General features: G+C 46.4%; 1 protein-coding gene across 7 annotated transcripts; it reads right to left on the minus strand.

The window, feature by feature from the left end:
- Nucleotides 1-4,920: 4,920 nt before the first annotated feature.
- Nucleotides 4,921-23,309, minus strand: LOC128758141 (NACHT, LRR and PYD domains-containing protein 3-like). Of its 7 annotated transcripts, XR_008414444.1 has the most exons (16): nucleotides 23,074-23,309; nucleotides 20,025-20,324; nucleotides 19,155-19,403; nucleotides 18,987-19,088; nucleotides 18,502-18,561; nucleotides 17,857-17,931; nucleotides 14,355-16,149; nucleotides 10,831-11,004; nucleotides 10,411-10,587; nucleotides 9,435-9,611; nucleotides 7,980-8,156; nucleotides 7,006-7,182; nucleotides 6,734-6,907; nucleotides 6,345-6,396; nucleotides 5,467-6,248; nucleotides 4,921-5,375 (listed from the first exon to the last, which is right to left on the minus strand). XR_008414444.1 is itself a non-coding variant. In XM_053864023.1 (15 exons), exons 1-14 carry the CDS (start codon nucleotides 23,108-23,110, stop codon nucleotides 6,360-6,362), a joined length of 3,705 nt encoding a protein of 1,234 aa, XP_053719998.1. In that variant the 5' UTR covers nucleotides 23,111-23,309; the 3' UTR covers nucleotides 4,921-6,248; nucleotides 6,345-6,359. The 7 variants fall into 7 exon arrangements, 5 of the variants coding, with proteins under 5 accessions (XP_053719998.1, XP_053719985.1, XP_053719976.1 ...); XM_053864023.1 differs by having other exon boundaries at nucleotides 4,921-6,248; nucleotides 18,508-18,561; XM_053864010.1 differs by having other exon boundaries at nucleotides 4,921-6,248; nucleotides 6,349-6,396.
- Between the last annotated feature and the right edge of the window lie 331 nt (nucleotides 23,310-23,640).

The raw sequence follows: 23,640 nt of genomic DNA on the forward strand, positions 1-23,640 counted from the left end.
AAATCCCACTGGAGTCTCTTGTCTTTTCTCCTTTAAGAGTCAAACACACGGAAGACCTTGGGTTGCTAAAGGGGCGGGACTAAAGGGGCAGACTGCACTGGTTCCTCTGGTCTTGGAGTGAATTCCAATCCTTAACCCTCAACCTCAGACCTCAAACCCACAATAAAGTTACCTACCGACATGTCAGGGAAGATTTTGTTCCTCAGACGTGGGACAGTCCTTCATGCAGGTACAGCCTCAGCCTGTTGGGGGCAGCATCACGCCTCTACCTCGGAAAGTTCTGGTCCGGCAGCGTGGTCCTCGTCCACTCTCAGATTGACCTTCTCCTCGATGGTGACTTGGCTCTTCTCATTTGTGTTCAGTGCATGAGGTGGTGCTTGGTTCTGACAATACAAACACGTAGACACGGGAACCGTGAGAATATCGGCCGTGTTTATTGTGTCAGTAACCTGCAGCTCCAACCTGCTCCTCCACCCAGCAGCAGAAGTGTGATCTGCCGTCCTCCTCACACTGTTGACTAGTTCAGCTTCAGGAACTCGCACGTGTCATGGACCCTGACTCCAGCATGGAGAGGCTGCGTGAAGGTGGTCTGGACTCTGTGGAGGAGGCTCATGGTTTCAGAGACGCTGCAGAGTGATCCAGGTACACGCCCACAGAAAAGACTCCTCCGCTCCACTCCACCTCCCAGTAACAAGGTCCCGTCAGAGGCCCTCCACTCAGGACCTGAGCTGAATCTGTCTGGATGAGGAGGAAGAGAGCGCTTCTCTCCCATGAACGTCACTCTGCTGCCAGACAACTTCAGCCTTCAGTGAGCAGTGTTTGGATCCAGAGCGACGTCCCGTGAGTATGTGAGGAACTGCGCTTGGCTCCTGGCCTCTGGAGGGAACATGGAGCTGTGGAGTCAGCATCTGCTGAGTGACATGGCTGCATGCATCGTGTTCACCGGCTACTGAGCGTGAAGCTGCATCCCTGTGTGACAGCTGCTGCAGCCCAGCATCTTTCTTCTTCAGCTCATTCATCTCCTGCTGGAGCTGCTCCTGAAGTCCTCGCACTCCAACGGCTTCAGTCTCCTGCCAGGATCTGATCTGCTGCTCGACATCAGACTTTCTTCTGGAGGTTGTGGATCAGCTGCTGGAGGGTCTCCTGACTGTCCATCACTGCTTTATCAGCAGTCTCTCTGATGTTCTCCTCCTCCTGCTGAAGCAGCTTCAGCTCCTCCTCTCTCTCCTGGATCCTTCCTCGACTTCTGACCCACCTCTTTCTCTCGCTCTCCTCTCTCTGCTGCGGCCGAGACAATGTGGTGGTCTTTGTGTTGGTCCACAGTGCAGAGGTGATAGATGACCTGCTGATCCCAGCTCCCTGAATAGGAATCCAGTGAAAGATTTCACTAACCTCTTGTGGTCTTTTTTTAATAATATCCATATTATTACAGTGTTTAAGCTGTATTTTTGTTTTAAAAAACGTTGAAGACACTTTCTTGCAATACTTAACGTCTATTTATCATCTCCGTAACACACAACTACACTTTACTGGAGCTTACGGAGTCGCTACCGTAACGGCACAAATAGACGCGCATACTTTTTTTTTTGAGTGTGCTGGCGAGATGGGTATTTGTAGATCGCGGGCTAGCGTGATGCCAGTGTCCTAACCGGATCGCTGGCTCCGTCAAGCAAGCAAAGGGGGTGGATGCAAAGTGTCGCTGAGTTCTACAAATGCTATATGACGCCACCATGACGTATCTGGACTGTCTCTTGAATACTTTTGTCTGAAGGAACCAACGACTCCTAATCTGCATATTCACGCGGGTAGATCCCATCAATGTGATATGAATTAGCAGCGAAGCTGCAAGCTACATGGAGCATTTCCTTTAACTACTCAACAGTCACCAAATGAAGGCAATATGTGACTCACCCTCTGCCCCTCCATAAGTGAGATGATGTCCTCTGAAACTCCTCGACTGCGCAAAAAGTCACTGGTCGATGACATGTCGTCTCTTCACAGCTACACAGCAATCTGACCTTTCCCGCCCCACAATTCATTGCTCAACGTCACAAAGTGAGAATTCTGCGATTAAAGTCAGAATTCTCACTTTAAAGTCAGAATTCTGAGAAATTTTTTTTTTTCTTTACTGGCCCTAATCCTCTTCCGTATGGTTCAGCAACACCAGTGTCACAAACATTTCCATACATCTCAACAATAGACAGACAGACATCCTTGACTCACTGGAGTCAAGCTATCCGACTCTTCCGCGGTCGCAGTCAAGCTATCCACAGTCAGATTTTCAGTGCGCGCAGAGACATCACATTACGGTAGCCATGAAACGGAGCCGAAAACTGCGAGTTGAAACAAATAAAGCGAATGATTCTTGCGACAGAAACTTTTCCACGTTATTTTTTATTTTGATCCGAATTAATATTTGGACCAGAGATATGAAAATCTATATCATTTTGGTCAAACATGATTGGTGTTTTTATTTTAGGTGTGAAACATCCGGAATGACATCATTAATTTAATCAATGCAGTCCTGCTAACACTCGACTGTAATAATACATTTCAATATCTTAGATCATTTTTACTTTTACACATTATTTATGCAAATGCATGTGATTAAATATGCATTTACATTACAGTGCACTGTACTTTGACCAAATACTACACGGAAATGTGCAAAGGTCTGTGAATAACAACATCACCAGCTCATAGTAGAGAGTAGTAGCTACCACCAGAGTGATTTTGCTCCCATATCATGGCAGCATTTTGGAATAATCCAGGATTCTTTCTGTAATCCAACTGAGTTGAGAATCACGTTCTATTATATTTGACTGTGATTTTCTGAAAAATGTGCAAAGGTCTGCGAATAACAACATCACCAGCTCATAGTAGAGAGTTGTAGCTACCACCAGAGTGATTTTGGTCCAATATCATCGCAGCATTTTGGAATAATCCAGGATTCTTACTGTAATCCAACTGAGTTGTGGATAACGTTCTATTATATTTGACTGTGATTTTCTGAAAAATGTGCAAAGGTCTGCGAATAACAACATCACCAGCTCATAGTAGAGAGTAGTAGCTACCACCAGAGTGATTTTGGTCCAATATCATGGCAGCATTTTGGAATAATCCAGGATTCTTACTGTAATCCAACTGAGTTGTGGATAACGTTCTATTATATTTGACTGTGATTTTCTGAAAAATGTGCAAAGGTCTGCGAATAACAACATCACCAGCTCATAGTAGAGAGTAGTAGCTACCACCAGAGTGATTTTGGTCCCATATCATCGCATCATTTTGGAATAATCCAGGATTCAATGTGTAATCCAAACATGTCTATTGCAGTACCATAGAGCGATCGATAGATAGACAGACAGACAGACAGACAGACACAAATATTGGACACACAGACAGACATGTACATCTTTATGGCTCCCTCAACATAAATAGATGGCTTATTTACAGTCTATTTACAATATATACACACTCCCAGTATACATGCCAGTGATGCTTTCACTCTTCAAAGCATTTTGGGCAGAACCATTCTTCTTCTGAGTTGATGGCTGTTTCGGGAATGTCAATGCAAGTATGATGATACCATTCATTGCAGGCATGGCACTGAACCATCAATTCTCCATTGTGTGCTGTACGACACACACAGTACACATGGATAGTGCATTGGCTTCCTTGTTGCCCCTCATGTGTCTTCTTTTCAAATGGAAATTTGGGTGCAGTTTTCTTTTTGAAGGAAGAAAACAAGGATGCTCTCATGCCCTTCTCTTTAAAGAGCCTAATTTTTTTGCATATAGCCATCATGACATCACCAGCATCTTGAATCAAAATCACTGGCTTACCAGTGACGAAATAGATTTGGCCTCCTACTACCTTGCAAGGCAGCACCCAGAGTTGGACGGATTCCAGTCAGTCCTTCTTTTCTCAGCCATTGGGAATGGTGGAGTGGTTGGAAGCGCCAAGTCCAAGTTTGTTCAGGTTCTTCATGTGGGTGGCAATCATTGGGTGACGGTCAGCAATGTGTTCTGTGGACCAAATGAGCTGGCCATTTATGACAGCCAGAGGAGAAAGGACTACAGCTCAGCCACAATACTGTCATGGCTGTTACGGCCAGTTCTAAGCCATTTCACCATTCAGAGACCTGTAGTCCAGGAACACCTGTGGCCTTTTTGCAATTTTTGTGCGTCGTACAGCGCACAATGGAGAACTGATGTGATTATGTTGAGGGAGCCACAAAGATGTACATGTCTGTCTGTGTGTCCAATATTTGTGTCTGTCTGTCTGTCTGTCTACCCATCGATCGCTCTATGATGCTCCAACAGTCATGTTTGTATTACAGTAAGAATCCTGGATTATTCCAAAATGCTGCCATGATATGGGAGCAAAATCACTCTGGTGGTAGCTACAACTCTCTACTATGAGCTGGTGATGTTGTTATTCACAGACCTTTGCACATTTTTCTGAAAATCACAGTCAAATATAATAGAACGTTATCCACAACTCAGTTGAATTACAGAAAGAATCCTGGATTATTCCAAAATGCTGCCATGATATGGGAGCAAAATCACTCTGGTGGTAGCTACAACTCTCTACTATGAGCTGGTGATGTTGTTGTTCACAGACCTTTGCACATTTCCGTGTAGTATTTGGTCAAAGTACAGTGCACTGTCATATAAATGCATATTTAATCACAGGCATTTGCATAAATAATGTGTAAAAGTAAAAATGATCCAAGGTATTGAAATGTATTATTACAGTCGAGTGTTAGCAGGACTGCATTGATTAAATTAATGATGTCATTCCGGATGTTTCACACCTAAAATAAAAACACCAATCATGTTTGACCAAAATGATATAGATTTTCATATCTCTGGTCCAAATATTAATTCGGCTCAAAATAAAAAATAACGTGGAAAAGTTTCTTTCGCAAGAATCATTCGCTTTATTTGTTTCATCTCGCAGTCTTCGGCTCCGTTTCATGGCTACCGTAATGTGATGTCTCTGCGCGCACTGAAAATCTGACTGTGGATAGCTTGACTGCGACCGCGGAAGAGTCGGATAGCTTGACTCCAGTCTTGACTCGTCCCTCAGTGGGGAGAGACTCCTGATAATAAACCCCAGAGCTGCAGATAACATGAGCAACAGCACCACCTTCAGGAAGAGGTGGGGGGCAGGAGGGTGAGAGGATGAGCCACCCAAAGCATGTGAAGGAGAAGTATCGCAGGTCCTTCCTTCTGCCTGCTGTTTGACGTCACAACAGAAACCACTCCAAACACATCTGTTGACACCAAACTACACAAACTGTAAATATCCTTTATAACATGTTAGTTAACTGGATTTTCTCCTCACAGACGAATGAAGCAGTGTCTTCTCTGCAGGGTGAGGTGGAAACAGCCAGAGAGAAATAGAAACACCTGGAGGAAATAGGTGAAACTCATTGTTCCACTCCAGAACAGAACCAACCTTTATTTCCTGCCTCTTCACCAGCGTCACCAACATTTCCACACAAGCTAAAGTCGTCTGAACTTTAAAGCAGGTTCCTCCATCTCTACCTGCAGTGCAGCAAATCCAAAACAGGTTCTTTCACTGTGGAAGAGTTGAGTCCAAAACGAGGCAAAGTGATCCGTGACAGAGCTTGTTGAAAGACCTGCAGACATCAAATGGCAGGTTGATCTTCCCACACCATATCAGGAGGCCGTGGTTGGAGGTCTCAGCTGGTGACCTCATCACACCATTTCTCCGTAGCTTCTCACCGAGTCACTGCTGACTTCTAAAAGACATTGTTCAGGTACATGGTCTTGTGTTTGGAACTACCTTGGTGAGAAGAAGAAGATCACATGTTCCTACTGAGTCATGAGCATCTGTCGGTTTGCATTCAGAGGAAGATCATTTCAGCCAGTGACATGTGATGAACAAAGTCCATGTGTCCAAAACACAGGCTCCTCAAGTGTCCACATCAAAGGGCTGATATCAGGGTTCAAGTCATGGACACGACTGAAGGCTTCAGAGAAGAAGTGGCATGAAAGAGTCATGGAAACCAAGAGCAAAAGCTGGACATCTGAGCTGTTTGGGGCGTTGAAGACAGAAGTGTTTCCACAGATGAAGAGCTTCTGTGAGGGTGGAGGCTTCTTCTCTGACTGCTGTTGAGGACTCTTTCTCTGTGCTGCTCTCCACTGAGACTCTGCCTCAGAAGACTTGGAAACTCTCCATGATGACGGCAGCGGCTGCTGAGACTCAGAGTCAGTCTTGACCAATGAAAGAGAAGAAGGTCAAAGTTCATCACCACTGCTGCTCTGTCAGAGACTTGTGAGTCCAGCAGTTCTCATGGATCAAACACTCACTCACACTTCTTCAGGTCAGATCTTTAACCACTGTGGTCCACAGTCGTCCAGCCTGGAGGAAGAAAGAGAGAGAAGGATGAGAGCAGATCCATGTGACTTCAGATGTTTCAGGACTATTATCTCCTGCTGCTCAGTGGACGGCTCTTTCATGACTGTTGATGACAACAAAGATGGATCTCTAAACAGCTGCTCAGTCTCCACTGTCTCCTTGGTGCTTCCACTGGTGTCCAGCAGGAGAACATGTCATGTGTTTGGATTCATGTGCTCAGTTCAGATGAAGAGTCTGAGCAGCCTCACACACCCACATCCTCTCTGTCTGCTCCTGGATCACATGTTCAGTCTGAAGCTCTTTGGAGCTCAGTCAGTCACTTCTGCTGCTCTGTCCATACCTGAGAGTCTCCAGCCTCCAGTCTGGACTCTCCAGTCCAGCAGACAGCTGCTCCAGTCCTGGTCCTCCTGGATGGTTGCGGCTCAGGTCCAGCTCTCTCAGGTGGGAGGGGTTAGAGGTCAGAGCTGAGGCCAGAGAAGCACAGCCTCTCTCTGAGATCCTACACTGTATCAGACTGTCATGAAGGAGAAACAGTGTTTTAGAAAACCATGAGAGCAGAAGAACCGTCCAGTGGTGGAGCAGAACTGAAGAGAGGAGATGATGTGTTCTGACCTGAGAGTCTCCAGGTGACAGTGTGGACTCTTCAGTCCAGCAGACAGCAGCTCCACTCCTGCATCCTTCAGGTCCCTGTTGTAGCCCAGGTCCAGTTGTGTCAGACTAGAGGACGGAGAGCTGAGGACTGAGGACAGAAGGGAACCACTTCTCTCTGACAGTCCACAGTTGCTCAGGCTGTGAAAGAGACGAGTGTCATCAACAAGTGAGACTTTTTCAATCCTCTATTGTGACAAGACTTGAAAGACTTGATGTGAGGAGCCACTGAACTCTTTCCATTCAGAAGATCATCATCACATTATGGTTGGAATATTTGAAGCACTTTTATATCAGTCAGGATCAACTTGATCAAACATGTCTGAAACACTGCGACTGTTGTGAGGCCACAGTGTTTTTGAATCCTATTATTGGTCCAAAGAGCAACAAGAAGAAAGAAACATGGAGATGATGATGACAAAACATCTCAAAGTCAAACTCAGTGGACCCAACAGAGAAAAGAGCTCTGATGAAAAACAGTGTGATTCTGCTCCAATATCATGAACATGAGCTGCAGAGATGATGATTCTAGTGGAGCAGATGAACATTGTCCTCAATATCTTCAACATCAAACCATAAATCCACTGGAGGAATGTGTGAAGCAGAAATGGAGACTTGAGAGAAACAAAGTCAAACTGTAGTGAAGCAGAAAACACCTGGACAAGAAGAGAAAACCAAGTGTTTTCTCAGCAACATGACAAACATCAGTCACTATGATGGACAAGAAAGAGACACTAAACAGTCCATGTTGCTTCAGAAAGACTTCAGAAAAGTGGATCATTTCTTTGGAAAAAATCAGAAGAAGAAGAAAAAGAGGAAGTGAGTTTCTGAGCCAAAGATGAAGTGAAATCTAGAAATGGAGCTGTAACATCAGAAGAATCACTGATGTGTCTCTGAATGTGTCTCCAGATCACTAAACACTGATCAACATGTCTGACCTGAGAGTCTCCAGGTGACAGTGTGGACTCTTCAGTCCAGCAGACAGCAGCTCCACTCCTGCATCCTTCAGGTCCCAGTTCTCACTCAGGTGCAGTTGTGTCAGACTAGAGGACGGAGAGCTGAGGACTGAGGACAGAAGGGAACCACTTCTCTCTGACAGTCCACAGTTGCTCAGGCTGTGAAAGAGACGAGTGTCATCAACAAGTGAGACTTTTTCAATCCTCTATTGTGACAAGACTTTAAAGACTTGATGTGAGGAGCCACTGAACTCTTTCCATTCAGAAGATCATCATCACATTATTGTTGGAATATCCATGTGTTTTGGGAAAGTTTGTTCTCATGAGGATTTTCTAACAGAGGCAGCACACACACACACACACACACACACACACACACACACACACACACACACGTGCACTGCTGTCTTAGTGGGGTCGTCTCATTGTCATAACCCTTTCCCCAGCCTCAAACCCTCAACCTACACTGTAAAAAATTATGGTGATATTGACAGTGAAATGCTGCCAAACCATGACATAAAAATGTCAACAGAAAAACAAAACACTTGATTTTGAAGGTATTTTTCATCCAACACAGAACAAAGCAAAACAGTGAACAAAGTGAAAAGAATCCATTTCTTTGTAGAAGCTCCAGGTTGCTGCAACTTGAACAGAGAGCAGCTGTAATGCAGGGGAGTCAAAGCGCTCCTCAAAGGGCGGCAGGGTGCAGGCTTTGGTTCCAACCAACCAAGAGGAGACCTTCTCACCAACCAGGTGTCTGAAGGCTGGAATCACTTGATTGACAGTCTGGCGCTGACACCTGATTGGTTCACCTCTTTGTGTTTGCTGGGTTGGAACCAGAACCTTCTGTGGATCGGTTTGACTCCCCTGCTGTGATGCCAGAAACAGTCCAGTCAGACTGTCATGACAGAACTGCACTGCTGAATGATGGGTAATGGAGCTTTTTCTCATTGATGTTTTACAGGGATAAACTGTAACGTGTGACAACATTTATTCACCTTTCATATCTCGTGTCACTCACTCACTAGAGGCTGAAAACAAGAGTGTTTTCCAGCACACATGAAAGAGCAGGAATCATGAAGGAATCATCAAGTTTTCAAACCTTTGGAAGCTGCCAAAGGTTTGAAAACATGCTTCAACACCATGAAGCTCCTTGGCCAGGAACATCCCATGTTGTAGCCTGTGATGGTGGACTGGGCTGCAGAGCATCATGGGAACTATCAGACTCATTTCAAGATCATATTTTTTACGGCCAACCCTCGCGGTTATTCACATCCCGCAAGGTGCACCACTCGCATTTTCATTGGTCGACGCGGCATGGAAGAGTGACGCTATCAATTGGCTGTTTGACAGTGATGACGAGAGGAAAAGCCAGGTAAATTCATTTAAAGTTCACACATACAAGTCACATTTCATTAAATGATGATGTGTTCTGACCTGAGAGTCTCCAGGTGACAGTGTGGACTCTTCAGTCCAGCAGACAGCAGCTCCACTCCTGCATCCTTCAGGTCCCTGTTCTCACTCAGGTCCAGTTGTGTCAGACTAGAGGACGGAGAGCTGAGGACTGAGGACAGAAGGGAACCACTTCTCTCTGACAGTCCACAGCAGCTCAGGCTGTGAAAGAGACGAGTGTCATCAACAAGTGAGACTTTTTCAATCCTCTATTGTGACAAGACTTGAAAGACTTGATGTGAGGAGCCACTGAACTCTTTCCATTCAGAAGATCATCATCACATTATGGTTGGAATATTTGAAGCACTTTTACATCAGTCAGGATCAACTTGATCAAACATGTCTGAAACACTGTGACTGTTGTGAGGCCACAGTGTTTTTGAATCCTATTATTGGTCAAAAGAGCAACAAGAAGAAAGAAACATGGAGATGATGATGACAAAACATCTCAAAGTCAAACTCAGTGGACCCAACAGAGAAAAGAGCTCTGATGAAAAACAGTGTGATTCTGCTCCAATATCATGAACATGAGCTGCAGAGATGATGATTCTATTGGAGCTGATGAACATTGTCCTCAATATCTTCAATATCAAACCATAAATCCACTGGAGGAATGTGTGAAGCAGAAATGGAGACTTGAGAGACACAAAGTCAAACTGTAGTGAAGCAGAAAACACCTGGACAAGAAGAGAAAACCAAGTGTTTTCTCAGCAACATGACAAACATCAGTCACTATGATGGACAAGAAAGAGACACTGAACAGTCCATGTTGTTTCAGAAAGACTTGAGCAAAGTGGACCATTTCTTTGGAAAAATCAGAAGAAGAAGAAGAAAAAGAGGAAGTGAATTCCTGAGCCAAATATGAAGTGAAATGCAGACATGGAAGTGTAACATCAGAAGAATCACTGACGTGTCTCTGAATGTGTCTCCAGATCAATAAACACTGATCAACATGTCTGACCTGAGAGTCTCCAGGTGACAGTGTGGACTCTTCAGTCCAGCAGACAGCAGCTCCACTCCTGCATCCTTCAGGTCCCTGTTGACACTCAGGTCCAGTTGTGTCAGACTAGAGGACGGAGAGCTGAGGACTGAGGACAGAAGGGAACCACTTCTCTCTGACAGTCCACACCTGCTCAGGCTGTGAAAGAGACGAGTGTCATCAACAAGTGAGACTTTTTCAATCCTCTATTGTGACAAGACTGTCTTCAAACAGAACCTCACACCATGTTCTGTTTGAAGCCAACTCTGCTGACTCAGCACAACACAGCTCACTGGAGTGTTGGAGCAAAGTGGTGAGAAAACTGTGACTCTCTGAAGCTGCAGTCTCCACCTCTGACTTTCACATTTCAGCTCTGAAGCTGGACAGATGATGTGTTCTGACCTGAGAGTCTCCAGGTGACAGTGTGGACTCTTCAGTCCAGCAGACAGCAGCTCCACTCCTGCATCCTTCAGGTTGTTCTCACTCAGGTGCAGGTGTGTCAGACTAGAGGACGGAGAGCTGAGGACTGAGGACAGAAGGGAACCACTTCTCTCTGACAGTCCACAGTTGCTCAGGCTGTGAAAGAGACGAGTGTCATCAACAAGTGAGACTTTTTCAATCCTCTATTGTGACAAGACTTTAAAGCGGCAACCTGTCGGATTTGGACATAAATAGATTATTTTCAGATTTCCTGAGATGACAGGTTTCATTTTGAACAGTCCAAAGTCCTGGAGTCAGACTCTCCAGCTCCCTGTGAAACACTCCCTTGGAGTATGTGACTTTCCCCTGGCGGGTGGCCTGAGGCGTGTTCTGAGAGTGGCGTCACAGCCCCAACTCCACCCCCACCACAACACTTTATGGCAAAGGGGCAGGACTACTTCGGCAGCGAGCTGAGTTCAATTTACACCATGGCAGAAGCAAGAGTTTGTGGTGAGGAGTCCAAGAAGAGAAAGCGTGAAACCCACAGAGCAAGATCTCTGACAAGAGTCAACACAGACGCATTCACAGCCTGGAGAGAACTGAGAGCTACCAAAGGATTTTCTTCTGATTCTGAAGTGGCGATGTTTCCACTCGACTTGTAAGTCAGTTCACTGCTGTCTCTGTTGTGTTGGCAATTCCTGAAACAAATGTCTATATGCTTGTTGTTTGTATACAAGTGTGTTTGTATATATGTTTGCAGCGAAACAAGTGAACTGCACTGCTAAAACGGGATAGATATACTTTGTGTATGGTGAAAATAGTTTATCAATAAAATGATTGCCAGTGAAAATGACTTCTCACGTTCTAACAGTTATGGATGTTTGTCTGCTGTGAGTCATATTGCGCTGCCTGTAAAGCATTCTTTGTGCTTACCGCGGGTCTTGGGTGTGTTATCAAATGTGGGGAACTTATTTTTGAGATGATAACAAACGTGCAAGTGTCCGTGGCTAACGTCCGCTAGGATTTATCAGACAGAGATATTGTCGATTCACTGTCATTTGCAGTGTTCATGGTCCATCTGGTTTGGACATGTGTAACATGTTATGTCTCATGTTCTATCTGTAGCTGCTGCCGGTGAGTCCTCTGAACTACAGACCTGCTCGGAGCTGCTGAGAGATGCGACCAGCGCCACATTTCATCATCCCTGGCAATTGTTCTGGAACTGATTGAAGAAGAATAGTTTCTAATTCTGACATCTGTGTCCACAGTCAACTCGAACTAAACGTGTGAACAGACGTTTTGATGCTCACGCTCTGATCGCTGTTTGTGTGCTGCTTATTGAAACACTTGACAGTCACGTTGTAATAAAGCCAGAGGAAAAACGCTGCTCCTTGCTCTTTATTATTCTACAGTGCTGTAAATCGATGAGAGCCGATCATGTTTTCAGCAGGTTATCACGGAAGAATCCCGTAAGAAACAAGATCACAATGACGGATGTCCGTCTCGACACCTCCGAGGCTGGAGCGCCCACTCCAGGGTTTGATGTCCTGTTGTGGGCTGGAGCTGGGACAGAGCGTGACTTGGTTTATGACTTTGTCACAGCCAAACTGCACAGAAGCGCACATTCAGAGCTGGACACGCACCGGGCACCTCTTCACTTCTGGAGAGACCTCACTCACTCGGCAACCCCTCCCACATGCAGCGGCCACACACACAGAGGAACAGCCACCTGCAGCAGACACTCTACATTCACAACACTCGTAACTAAAAGATACCGGTCAGTAAATGTTCAAACTGCCCCCTTTGCTCCATTCTGAAACGTGCGGTCAAAATGAAGTTTTATAATCTGGGTCCGTCGCTCATGCAGCTGCTTCCACCTCTCGCTGAATCCTGCCTCTCCTCACTCACATGACGGAGTTTTATCTCTGGATGACTGATGCTTCTAGAAGTTGCCTTTGCAAGTATAAGCTGGACAGTGTTGTGTATATGACTTTCTCTGATGATATTTTTCGTTGTTTCGTCACAGTCTGTGCTCATAAACAAACGTGCGCTGGGGGCGGGACCGGAGACCGGAGACTCATTTACCTGTGGCGCTGCCAAAAGCAAATATTTTCAATCCTGCCCACAGCTGCTTTAAAGACTTGATGTGAGGAGCCACTGAAGTCTTTCCATTCCACACACGTGTGTACTGCTCTCCCTGTGGGGACACTGTGAGGTTTCTCCTGGCCATCACCCTTTCCCCAGCCTCTCTCCCTGAACCTCACCCTCCAAAACACACGGCTCTCACACAGGACTCTCATTACAAAAATCAGTGCTCTCCACATCAAAAAGATCTTTCAAATTCACAGACATCACATGTGAAATCTGTGTCTGATTTCACACCAGACCAGAAAATAACCTTTGTCTCTCCATTGACTCCTGTTCATATCTGAGGCTAACCAAGGTCCAGGTTCAGGCTCCCTATATGTCTATCTAGATATGATCTGGAGGTGATGGTCTCCTTTTCAGGGGAAGGATTGTGAGCCTGGAGACCGTTTGTTCGGCTGGAAATCCACCAGTGAAAAACCCAGGTGAGAGCGGCGAGTGGCGTCTGTTCTCTGGGAACAATCCACTGTGGATTTAACAAACTGAGTCTGCCTCTCCAAACAGGACCTGGTGAGAGGCATCAACCTTTTTTTCATGGATTAAGGCTGCACCACCATCATTTCTGGGGCCTTCCTTTACTTTAGTGAACCATGAATTTTTTATTATTATGGACTTAAAATTCACGTTTTGCTCACTATATTCTGGAGCGTGGGTGGTCTAATTGCTTGGAGCGTCTGGAGGGCCTTATTTTAAGGCATCCTGAGAGTTTTTCCTTCCTCACGCTACACTCTGAGTGACAGCAGCATTGATGCCGAGGGCTCTGATCTTTCTCTCATCTCAGAGTGAAGGAGCAGCTCTCATACACTTCCATTGGAAGAGAGGAGACAACAACTACAGGATCAGAGAGTTGATACCAGGTCCTCCTGCAGTGACCTCTGACCCTTGTGTAGCAATAATCCATAACATAACATAAAACAGCTGCATGTGACACAATGTTGCCCAACAAGGCCCTGTGTTGTCTGGCCTTGTTCCTGTGAAACATCACCATTCAACGCTGTGAGCTCAGTTTGGGAGCAATCCAACAGCAGGTGGGCGTGGCCTTGAGCCGTGCTCTGTCAGTGCCACTGGCAGCAGACAGGAAATAACTGTGATGAACATGAATTTGTGGTGAAGTAAGTTTGATGAAGTGAGGAGACTTTGGTCTTGATTTACAGCCGAAATGATCAGATTTCATCCCTTGACTTCCCAACTAATCACCACAGACAGGAACTGCCCCCCCTCTTCAAATTCACTTTACAGTCCCCATGTTGAAGTTAGCAGCACCTGGGGGCGCTGTTGAGCCAGATTAGACCTGTGTGTCAGTGGTCATGTTCAGCTCACATCATCAGAGATGTTGCAGGTTTCAGTGTTGATCCACTTACCGAGCTTCTTTTGAAGCCTGGACCACTGGCAGCAGCCTCTCAAGAGCCTCCTCTGAAGCAGAGTATTTCTCCAGGTCAAACACGTCCAGATCTTCCTCTGAGGACAGTAAGATGAAGGCCAGGGTGGAGCACTGAGCAGGAGACAGTTGATCTGTGGAGAGAGCTCCTGATCTCAGCAGCTGATTCACCTCCTCCACCAGAGAAGTGACCTTCACTTCACTCAGACAGTGGAACAGATTGATGATTCTCTCTGGAGACACTTTCTCACTGATCTTCTTCCTGATGAACTCTGCTGTGTCCTGATGGATCCGGGAGCCACTTCCTGTCTGGGTCAACAAACCTGGAAGGAGCCTCTGGTTGGTCTGCAGAGAAAGACCCAGGAGGAAGCGCAGGAACAAGTCCAGATGTCCATTTGGACTTTTCAAAGCAACGGTTATTGCTTTCTGGTAGAACTGTTCTGGATGGAAGTTCTTTCTGAAGATTCTTGATAGTGTTGATGTTAGCAATGAACCTAGTAGATTGACTCCAGAGTTGAAGAACTTCAGGTGGACATGAAGAGCAGCCAGAAACTCCTGAAGACTTAGGTGGATGAAGCAGAAGACCTTGTCCTGGTACAGTCCTCTCTCCTCTCTGAAGATCTGTGTGAAGACTCCTGAGTAAACTGCAGCAGCTGTGATGTCGATGCCACACTCTCTGAGGTCTGACTCATAGAAGATCAAGTTTCCTCTCTGCAGCTGCTCAAAAGCCAGTTTTCCCAGAGACTCCATCATCTCCCTGCTCTCAGGATCCCAAACTGGGTCGGTCCCAGCTCCTCCATGGTACTTGAGCTTCTTGACTTTGGCCTGAACCACCAGGAAGTGGATGTACATCTCAGTCAGGGTCTTGGGCAGCTCTCCGGTCTCTCTGCTCTTCAACATGTCCTCCAGAACTGTGGCAGTGATCCAGCAGAAGATGGGGATGTGACACATGATGTAGAGGCTTCGTGAGCTCCGGATGTGAGACATGACGGTGGTCTGCTCCTCATCTCTGAACCTCTTCCTGAAGTACTCCTCCTTCTGGAGGTCAGTGAACCCTCTGACCTCGGTCACCCTGTCCACACACTCAGGAGGGATCTGATTGGCTGCTGCAGGTCGTGTGGTGATCCAGAGCTGAGCTGAGGGAAGCAGGTTCCCCCTGATGAGGTTGGTCAGCAGGACGTCTACTGAGGTGGACTCTGTAGCTGCTGTCAGGACCCGACTGTTGAAGTCCAGAGGGAGTCGACACTCGTCCAGACCGTCCAAGATGAACAGAACCTGGACTCCTTCAAAGCTGCTGAGTCCTGAGTCTTTGGCTTCAGGAAAGAAGCGATGAACAAGTTCCACCAAACTCAACTGCTTCTCTTTCAGCAGGTTCAGCTCTCTGAAGGTGAAAGGAAACAGGAGCTGGAAGTTGTGGTGGGCTTTGTCTTCAGCCCAGTCCAGAGTCAGCTTCTGTGTCAGGAGGGTCTTCCCAATGCCAGCCACGCCCTTCGTCAGCAGGCTCCTGATTGGTGGCTCTGTGTCAGCTGAGGCTTTAAAGAGGTCTTCTGGTCTGATGGTAGTTCCTGGTCTGGTCTGCTGCCTGGTTGCTGCTTCGATCTGTCGGACCTCGTGCTCCTGGTTGACCTGCTCTGTGCCCCCCTCAGTGATGTAGAGCTCTGTGTAGATCTGATTCAGAGGGGCAGAGTTTCCTGCTTTAGCGACCCCCTCAGACACACTGTGGAACTGCTCCTTCAGCCTCCTCTTCAGTCGCCCTGCACAGTCAGCAGCACGACTTCCTGAATGAAGAGAGAAGTCACATGGTCAAACAGTAAAACTGATCAGGTGTTTCAAGGTCAAATTGACTTGTAGATTGAAGGATGGGAAAAAGACAGAGGCATGTTGCTAGCAAAGGAAAGCTGGGAGAGAAGGTGAAACTTGTGGGAGATACTGTGGGGCCAAAGAGGCAAATCAGTGGCAGTCATCGAATCAATATTTTTGTGACCGAATACCTATTAACTATTGAGGAAATGACTTTGTACACTGATGGCAGCCAGTAAACAATGTTTAACAAGGAAATGGTTGGAAGTTGAACCCCCACCACAGAACAATGGCGAGATGTTGCATAATTCTTTCATTTTTTATCATGGAAAAGTTGAGATTTGCTCTCAGAACAGAGAATGTTTTTAATAAAATGTGGTCAAAATAGACTGAATATGTCAAAATATTAGCAGCGATTTCCCAGGGAGAGAAAGAATAAGCAAAGCAGATATTATAGATTGATTTGAAACCTGCGCTCCCTGGCTCCCTTGTTTAGTTGCAATGTTGTTATGTAAAAAAGACAGTGATAGAGATAGTTGAACTCTCTTCCTGCAAATACCTCATGGGAAAGATGTATGACGTACTCAAGAGACTGGACTGAATAGTACAAGAAGTGTTTGTTACGGTGTGTGTGATATGATGTGCCTTTCCTTCATGGAAAGAGAACGGAAAATTCATCAGCGCTGGGAAAACACTACATGCTAGTGGTGACTGATCGGGTGGAAGTGACGTCATCAAAAGATCTGGTGGGCAGAGAGAGTGATGACATCTCTCACCAGAGAAACCCTTCCACAATTGGGATTCCAGCAGTTCAGACAACATGTCATCTTTTGAGCAAAAGGTATTTAGCAGCGACTTGGAGTCCAACAAGGTTTGGGTGCTGTTTATCATCTCAGAGTCAAGGCTGGGTCACGACTAGGACCAACGAAGACTTGAAGCCAGGCTGAGTTACATCTGTGCAGGCACAAACTGAAGTGGGCGGAGCCTTTGCCACTGGCACTCATGAGCTGTCACATGTGAACACACACGTGATGCTACATGAAATGTTGACGGGTCCCTGATAAAGGACCTCCACATAAAGTAAATGCAACATCATGTTCCATTCTCTGAAGGTCAGAGTAACCTTGTGCCTCCTCTGGGTCAGTGACCATCTCCCTGTCCAAGGCAAAGCTCCATCTGAGTGTGTCGTGAGACGATCAACAAAGTGTGATGTCAGACACAGAGGGACGGCCCACCATCAAACTGGATCAAGCCTGTGGGATCACTTGTTCGTGGATGTGGTGCCCAAGATGATGGTGATGCTGGTTTTCTGTCAGGTGAGAAGTGAGGCAAATCTCCAGGGTTCCTCCCCAGGTTTCTAAGAACCAGCACCATCCTGCTAACTTGGTGAACCTCCTCACTCTTGAGCACCTTCCTGCACCACTGTCAACAACAACAAGAGGAGGGAAACAAACTGCAGAATCCTGCCACTATTTCACAGGCTTCTACACCCTGGCTACATTTGGACACCCAGTGGAGGGCTGTCAGAGGCCCCTGATACAGAGTCATGTGACGTGGGAGGAAACCAGAGTGCACAGAGGAAGCTAGAAGAACCAGGTACATCATCTTTCAGCACTGATGTGTTGCTGTGAGACGTCATGAACGTGTGAGTGAAGTGATGATGAATGAAACTAGTTTCAGCTCACCCTGATCCACAGAGTCGGAGGGCCACTTCATGAGAGGATGTTCTTCTCTGGCCTGGTTCTCTTCCTCAGGTGAACCTGAAAATGATCATGATGACATGGTCAACACCTCCATTCACTCCAGTTCAGTCCAAACCTGGTTGTGTTCTGTCAGTTTTCATTTGGGGTTGAATAGTGTGAGACGGGAGCGAGAACGAGAGGTCGAGCCTCAGAGCTCCAGATATTCAAAGCTTTGTGTCGTCTGATTTATGATGTAGAATTTAAACGACTTTATTCCCAGGTCTTGCTCAGTAACGATCCAAGCTCGGGTCACGGAGGCAGCAGCCGGAGCCCAGAGGCCCAGACGTCCACCTCACTGACAGGAATACAGAATCTGTCAATCCTCCTCCTCTGGAGCTGCTGTCACTCACGTGAACACGATGCTTCACTGGATCATAAAACATGGACACAGCAGCCGTCGTGTGAACTTCAACTCAAGATGAGTTAAAAAATACTGACTTTTGAAGTGTTTCTTTAAGAGCAGCAGCTCAATGTTGATGTGAGGTTTGATCACTAAAGGGAACATCCATAAATCAATGCCGTGTGTCTCAGTGGAATATTTGAGTGTGAGTGGAACAGTGTCGGGAGCAGAGTGGACGATGAACTCACCCCTACTTTGGTTTGCTGCCTGGAGTTCCACATCAGCTTCCTTCGCTTTTGCACGGTGAGCTGGATAAACAACGAAAACAAGGTCACAACTTCATTTAACCTTTGTTCTGAATGAATCCATGAGCTAAAGTCGCAACAGCTTTGTGTGACTCCTGAACAACATCTGTAGCTTCTTCTGTGTCCAGATTGGAATCAGTCACCGCTGGTGCTTTCACAAACATCAACTCACCACTGTGACCAGGTAAGAACACAGGACACACAGTGACAGATGAGTGGTGAGCTGATGAAGCTGCATGGAGCAGTGTCACTCAAAGATCACTAGGTGGCTCTCATTGGAGCAATGATGAGAGGTTTCATTCCACTTCCTGTTCAAAGATGAAGAAGCAGAGCTGCTTCCACCTCTGAGCTGTGACACTTTGTGAGAGTCTCCTTGTGTTGTCACTACGTGTGTGTGTGTGTGTGTGTGTGTGAGTTTCATCCTTCACCTTTACGTCTCTTCCAGACCACCAGGCCCACAATCAGAAGCACAGCCACCATCAACACGGCGACGATGGGGACGACAGTCGGCACCACAGACTCTGGAGTTTCTGAGGGAGAGCCACATCATGAACTCACAAGCTCACAGAAGATGCTGTTGGGTGGAGCACACGGACCTGGGTAACATTTCCTGGCTGCTAAAGTAGCTTTGTCTTCACTCAGAGGGCTGCTGACACGACAGGTGAACACCGTCTCGTCATGTTGCTCCTCCAGGCCAATCGTCAGGTTGGAGCCGCGATGTTTAGTTCCATTGAAGCTCCACTCATAGTTCAGTAGCTGAGGGTGACTGGACTCAGCAGAGCAGACCAGCTTTGCCTGGTGGTCACCATCCATCTCACAGGAAACACTGGTGATGGACACTTCAGCTGGACCACACAGAAACATGAGTGGTGACTTCCATATGTTCAGACATCTGTACAGTCAAGGTGAGAGCATCAGCTCTTCTGTTGCCATGGTGACTGACAGACCAGGTGAGGGAGAGGTTTCTAAGGACTATGATGTTTGCTGAAGATTTGTAGTGAAAGTAAAGAGGAGGTGGAGGAGAAGCTGGAGAGAAGAGGGATGAAAGCTTGTGAAGGACAGACAGGAGGACGAGTGAAGAGGAGGAGAAGAGGGAGAGAAAACAGTTCAAGCATGGTGAAGAAGAGAGTGCAGGCAGGGTGGAGAGAAGAGGGAAGCTTCACTGGACTGTAGTGGTCACTTCCATGATGATGTTGATGATGATGTTCAGAGATTCAAGAGTCAGAGCTGAAGATACTGAGATTGGGAGAAAGTACAAGATCAGAAATGAGTCTATCAGAAGTTTGGAGACAAACGGAGGACAGATGTTTGGACACGTGGAGAAGAGAGACAGAGGTGGACCAAGGATGTTGGAGATGAAGGAGAGGAGGAGCACTGATGATAAATGAAGGTGTGACTGGAGTGCAGACTCTTCATCATCCACATTAGTGACGTCAGAGAGTCACAGTGAAGCACAATGAACTCACCTGTCACCTCCCAACGATGATACTCTTTTTTAGTCTGGTGGTTCTGATCTTTGACCCAAACCTCCAGCTCATATTCCCCTCTGTCCTCCAACCGCACTTCTCTGATCCAGAGTGTTGCACTAAACCGGTTCAGTATGGTTCTGTCGTCATAGGAGCCGTAGAAATGTTGTTTGCTGCCGTCGAATGTAGCAACTTTCTCGCCGTTGTGTCTCCAAAAGATCTTCTCCAGACGACCAAGTGATGGAGGCCGGATTATAATCTCATCCTGCTTCAGGGTGTAGTCCCTCTTCTGTGCTGCAGCTGAGAACGACAGGAGAAAACACTGATGATGGTGGACCTGCCACACTGGAGAACCAGTCGTCCCTGGACGTCTGCTGTGGAGGCTTCTCTCTGACATGCAGCTGGAATCAGTGCACCTGGGTTCAGGAGCATCGCTGGCTCTGAACCCAAATCAGTGCTTGAGCTGAGAACTGCTTCACTTCGTAACGCGTTGCTCTTATATCACAACCTTTTTCAGTAAAGAGCAATCTAACGCGTTTCTATTTCAAACAAAGTAATCGAACTAAAGATACTCGTCTAAGTCAGTGGGTTACCACTGTTGCCATTGTCGGGAAGTGAAATATTACCATTCGCTGTTTCATTCTGCCTTTGCTTCCTTCTTACAGAATGGACCATATGAGATGTTTTGTACCTCTATCCAGAGTTCTTTTATTTAGCTCAACACACGTCCACACTCTTGGCGCTTCACCTGCGTCACATGCAAAAGTGTCCCCCTGGGAACAACACACGGAACTACAGTCACACAACGTGACACACTGACGCTTAATAAACTTCTGCCTTGTCGTTAAAACAAAAAAAATCAAAAAAGTAAAATAATAAGAATAAAAATAATGGGGCAACCCCTACATTTTATTATATAAATGACAACATATCACTTTGTTTTGTTTTTCGTTCTTTTTGTGAGTGGTTTTTGCTCCAATGGGCGTCAAAGCAAAACAGAGAACTGAGATTGTGCTCAAATAAATGACCCCAAACATGGAAAAACGCTGGACCTCCAAGAACTCCAAACTGACATTAAAGATTGAAAGATTGTTGAGGCAATGAGAGCTGCAGTCGGCTGCCAAACGTAACTTGACAAGTGACTTGTAATCTAACTTATTTACTTTTGATGTCAAGTCATTACTGTTTGAGGGAGTATTCAGTAATCGGATTACTTTTTCAAAGTAACCATGGCAACGCTGCTCATGACAGAGACGCGCTGCTGAAACAGGAAGATGAGGGCGACACTGGAGAAGGATGTCAACAGTCCACTGGGTGGAGAGTTCTCCGCTGAATCCACAGACCTGGGTTCAGACGCTCTCAAAGATGCTTCATGTTCACCCACAAAATAACATTTGCCTACAAAATACCTATTAGTGTTTTGGTAAAATGAGTCCAAAACAAATGACTGGATCTCACTGTAACAGAGTCCAGAACACTGCTGCCACCTGCTGACCCATGTTAGACTCTCGGTGCTGCACTGAGATCCAGTGAGAGTCGGGAGGAAATCAGAGTCAGACATGCACAAACATGACCAAGAGCAAGTCTGAACAAACTTCAGCAACCAGACTCGTTCAGGACAGGTGAGACAGGTGGTGCTGTGAAACCAGAGCGACCCAAACTCAGCAGCGCCACAAGGTCGAGGACAGCAGAGACCATCACTCACTTCCTCCAGTAATGGTCAAGTATCATCGCTACGTCGCTCAAACATCCCGACAGCAGGAGGTGCTCTTTATTTATATATGTAAAAGTTGACAGTTGATATTCGTAGATTGACCTAACCAAGACAAGACAATGGGACCTTTCCATCAGAGTCCACTGATCCAACTGTCTCTACTGACCTCACCACTGTTCCACCTGTCACTAGATCAGACTTTCAGCGTCATGATCACGTGACTCACACAAGCTCCATCAGCCTCTTCACATGTGTTTGTGTCTTATATTTGATGTGGGAGATTGTGTCGTCACCACCAGAGTTTTCTGCTCAGGATGTGAAGGAAAACAGACTTCCAGTGGAACAACCCTCAACATGTCTCAGACTGATGAAGAAACCAGTGACTCAGTTGTGTATTGACGAGTGGTGGGACTATAACCAGTTAATTATGATTCATTAGTTACAACAAAAAATGCGTTACAATATTATAATTGCATTTAATAGTTTCAATTTAATTTAATTTAACAGGGAACCTTTGTGAGTGCAGGAGTTCCTGCTCCACTGATGCCACTGATGCAGCAGACACGTGGCAGCTAGGATGAGAACAACAACAACAACCATGGAGGAATCCTCCCTGAACCAAAGCAGCTGTTGGCTTTGGTTCAGGGAGGTTTGTCACTCCACAATGTCCAGGGTTTCCACCACTCTGAATGGACTTGACATTCTGATCCAGATGTTTCCAAGACATGAAAAGAGCTTCAGTTGAACTCAGCTGAGATCAAGACATGAAAAGAGCTCTAGTTTAAATAAGGTGATAGAGAAACTTGAACAGAGCCTCCATGGTGGTTTATTGTCAAACGGAGGCAGAATCAACAATATGGTGTTGTCTAAATGTCTGTGTGGCTCCATCATACCACATTCATTCACACAGAAACATGTGGCTTCTTGTGGCAAATATTCTGATACCATTCACCTGAGATGAACTGAGATGAATTCATGACATTAATTAATTAATTAATGGCTGTGGGACCAAATCTGAGGAGCAGCCTTTCAAAAGTCTGATATCTATTGTGCTCAGGAACCAAAGCCAAACCAATATTGAACTGTTGAACCATCTCTAACTGACGTCTAACGTCTGTGCTCACGTTGTTTTCTTTCACATCTGGAGAGACGCACGTTTGAGATTTGGCCACAAGATGGCGCCATTCGTCGGCTGTGGATTTGGGTCACGTCACAGTTTCCTGATCAAACTTCCTCAGGGAAACAATCTAGTCAACAAGTGCGTCTTTAGTCGGATCCTTGGATGTGAAAGGTGACGTCAGACTCACGAGGCTCAAGTCAAACCAAGTCACTGACCTGTGAGCGAGGCTCCCCTCCTCAGTCTCGGGTCCATGTCGGAGCTCAGTTGTTCCGGTCCAAAGTTGTGACCTCAGATTGTGTTCGATGATCCACAGCAGTGAGTCACCGTGTGTGTGTGTGTGTTCCACCACCGCCTGGATGATCGGAGCTCGAGAGACTGGAAACACTGGAGTGAAAAGCAGCCTTCAGATCAGGCGGGAACCGAACCGCGCCCTCTGGTTCAGCGCGTCTCTTCCTTTCACTTTCACATTCACCCCCCCCCCCCCCCCACCCCACCCCCGCCGCCACCCACCGGAAACAGCGCTGCCCACTGCGTGAGTGTATCAATGTTTCAGTTGGTGCGCTTTTAGTCGTTATAAAACAAGAGTTCAAATCCCACCATTCAATGTATCATCATTCTATGATTCGATCAAAACAAAATCCACCCTGAAACGTCCAGAGTGCTGAATTGGAAAATGCTTCCAGACATATTTCAATGCTTAAGGCCTCAAACATCCCCACACAGGGGCGGGAGGGGCTCTGGCGTCACGTGACTCTCCGTGTCCAGCCTCAGGTGCGGGCCAG

Source organism: Synchiropus splendidus, chromosome 1, assembly GCF_027744825.2.
Source record: "Synchiropus splendidus isolate RoL2022-P1 chromosome 1, RoL_Sspl_1.0, whole genome shotgun sequence".
Classification (NCBI taxonomy): domain Eukaryota; kingdom Metazoa; phylum Chordata; class Actinopteri; order Syngnathiformes; family Callionymidae; genus Synchiropus; species Synchiropus splendidus.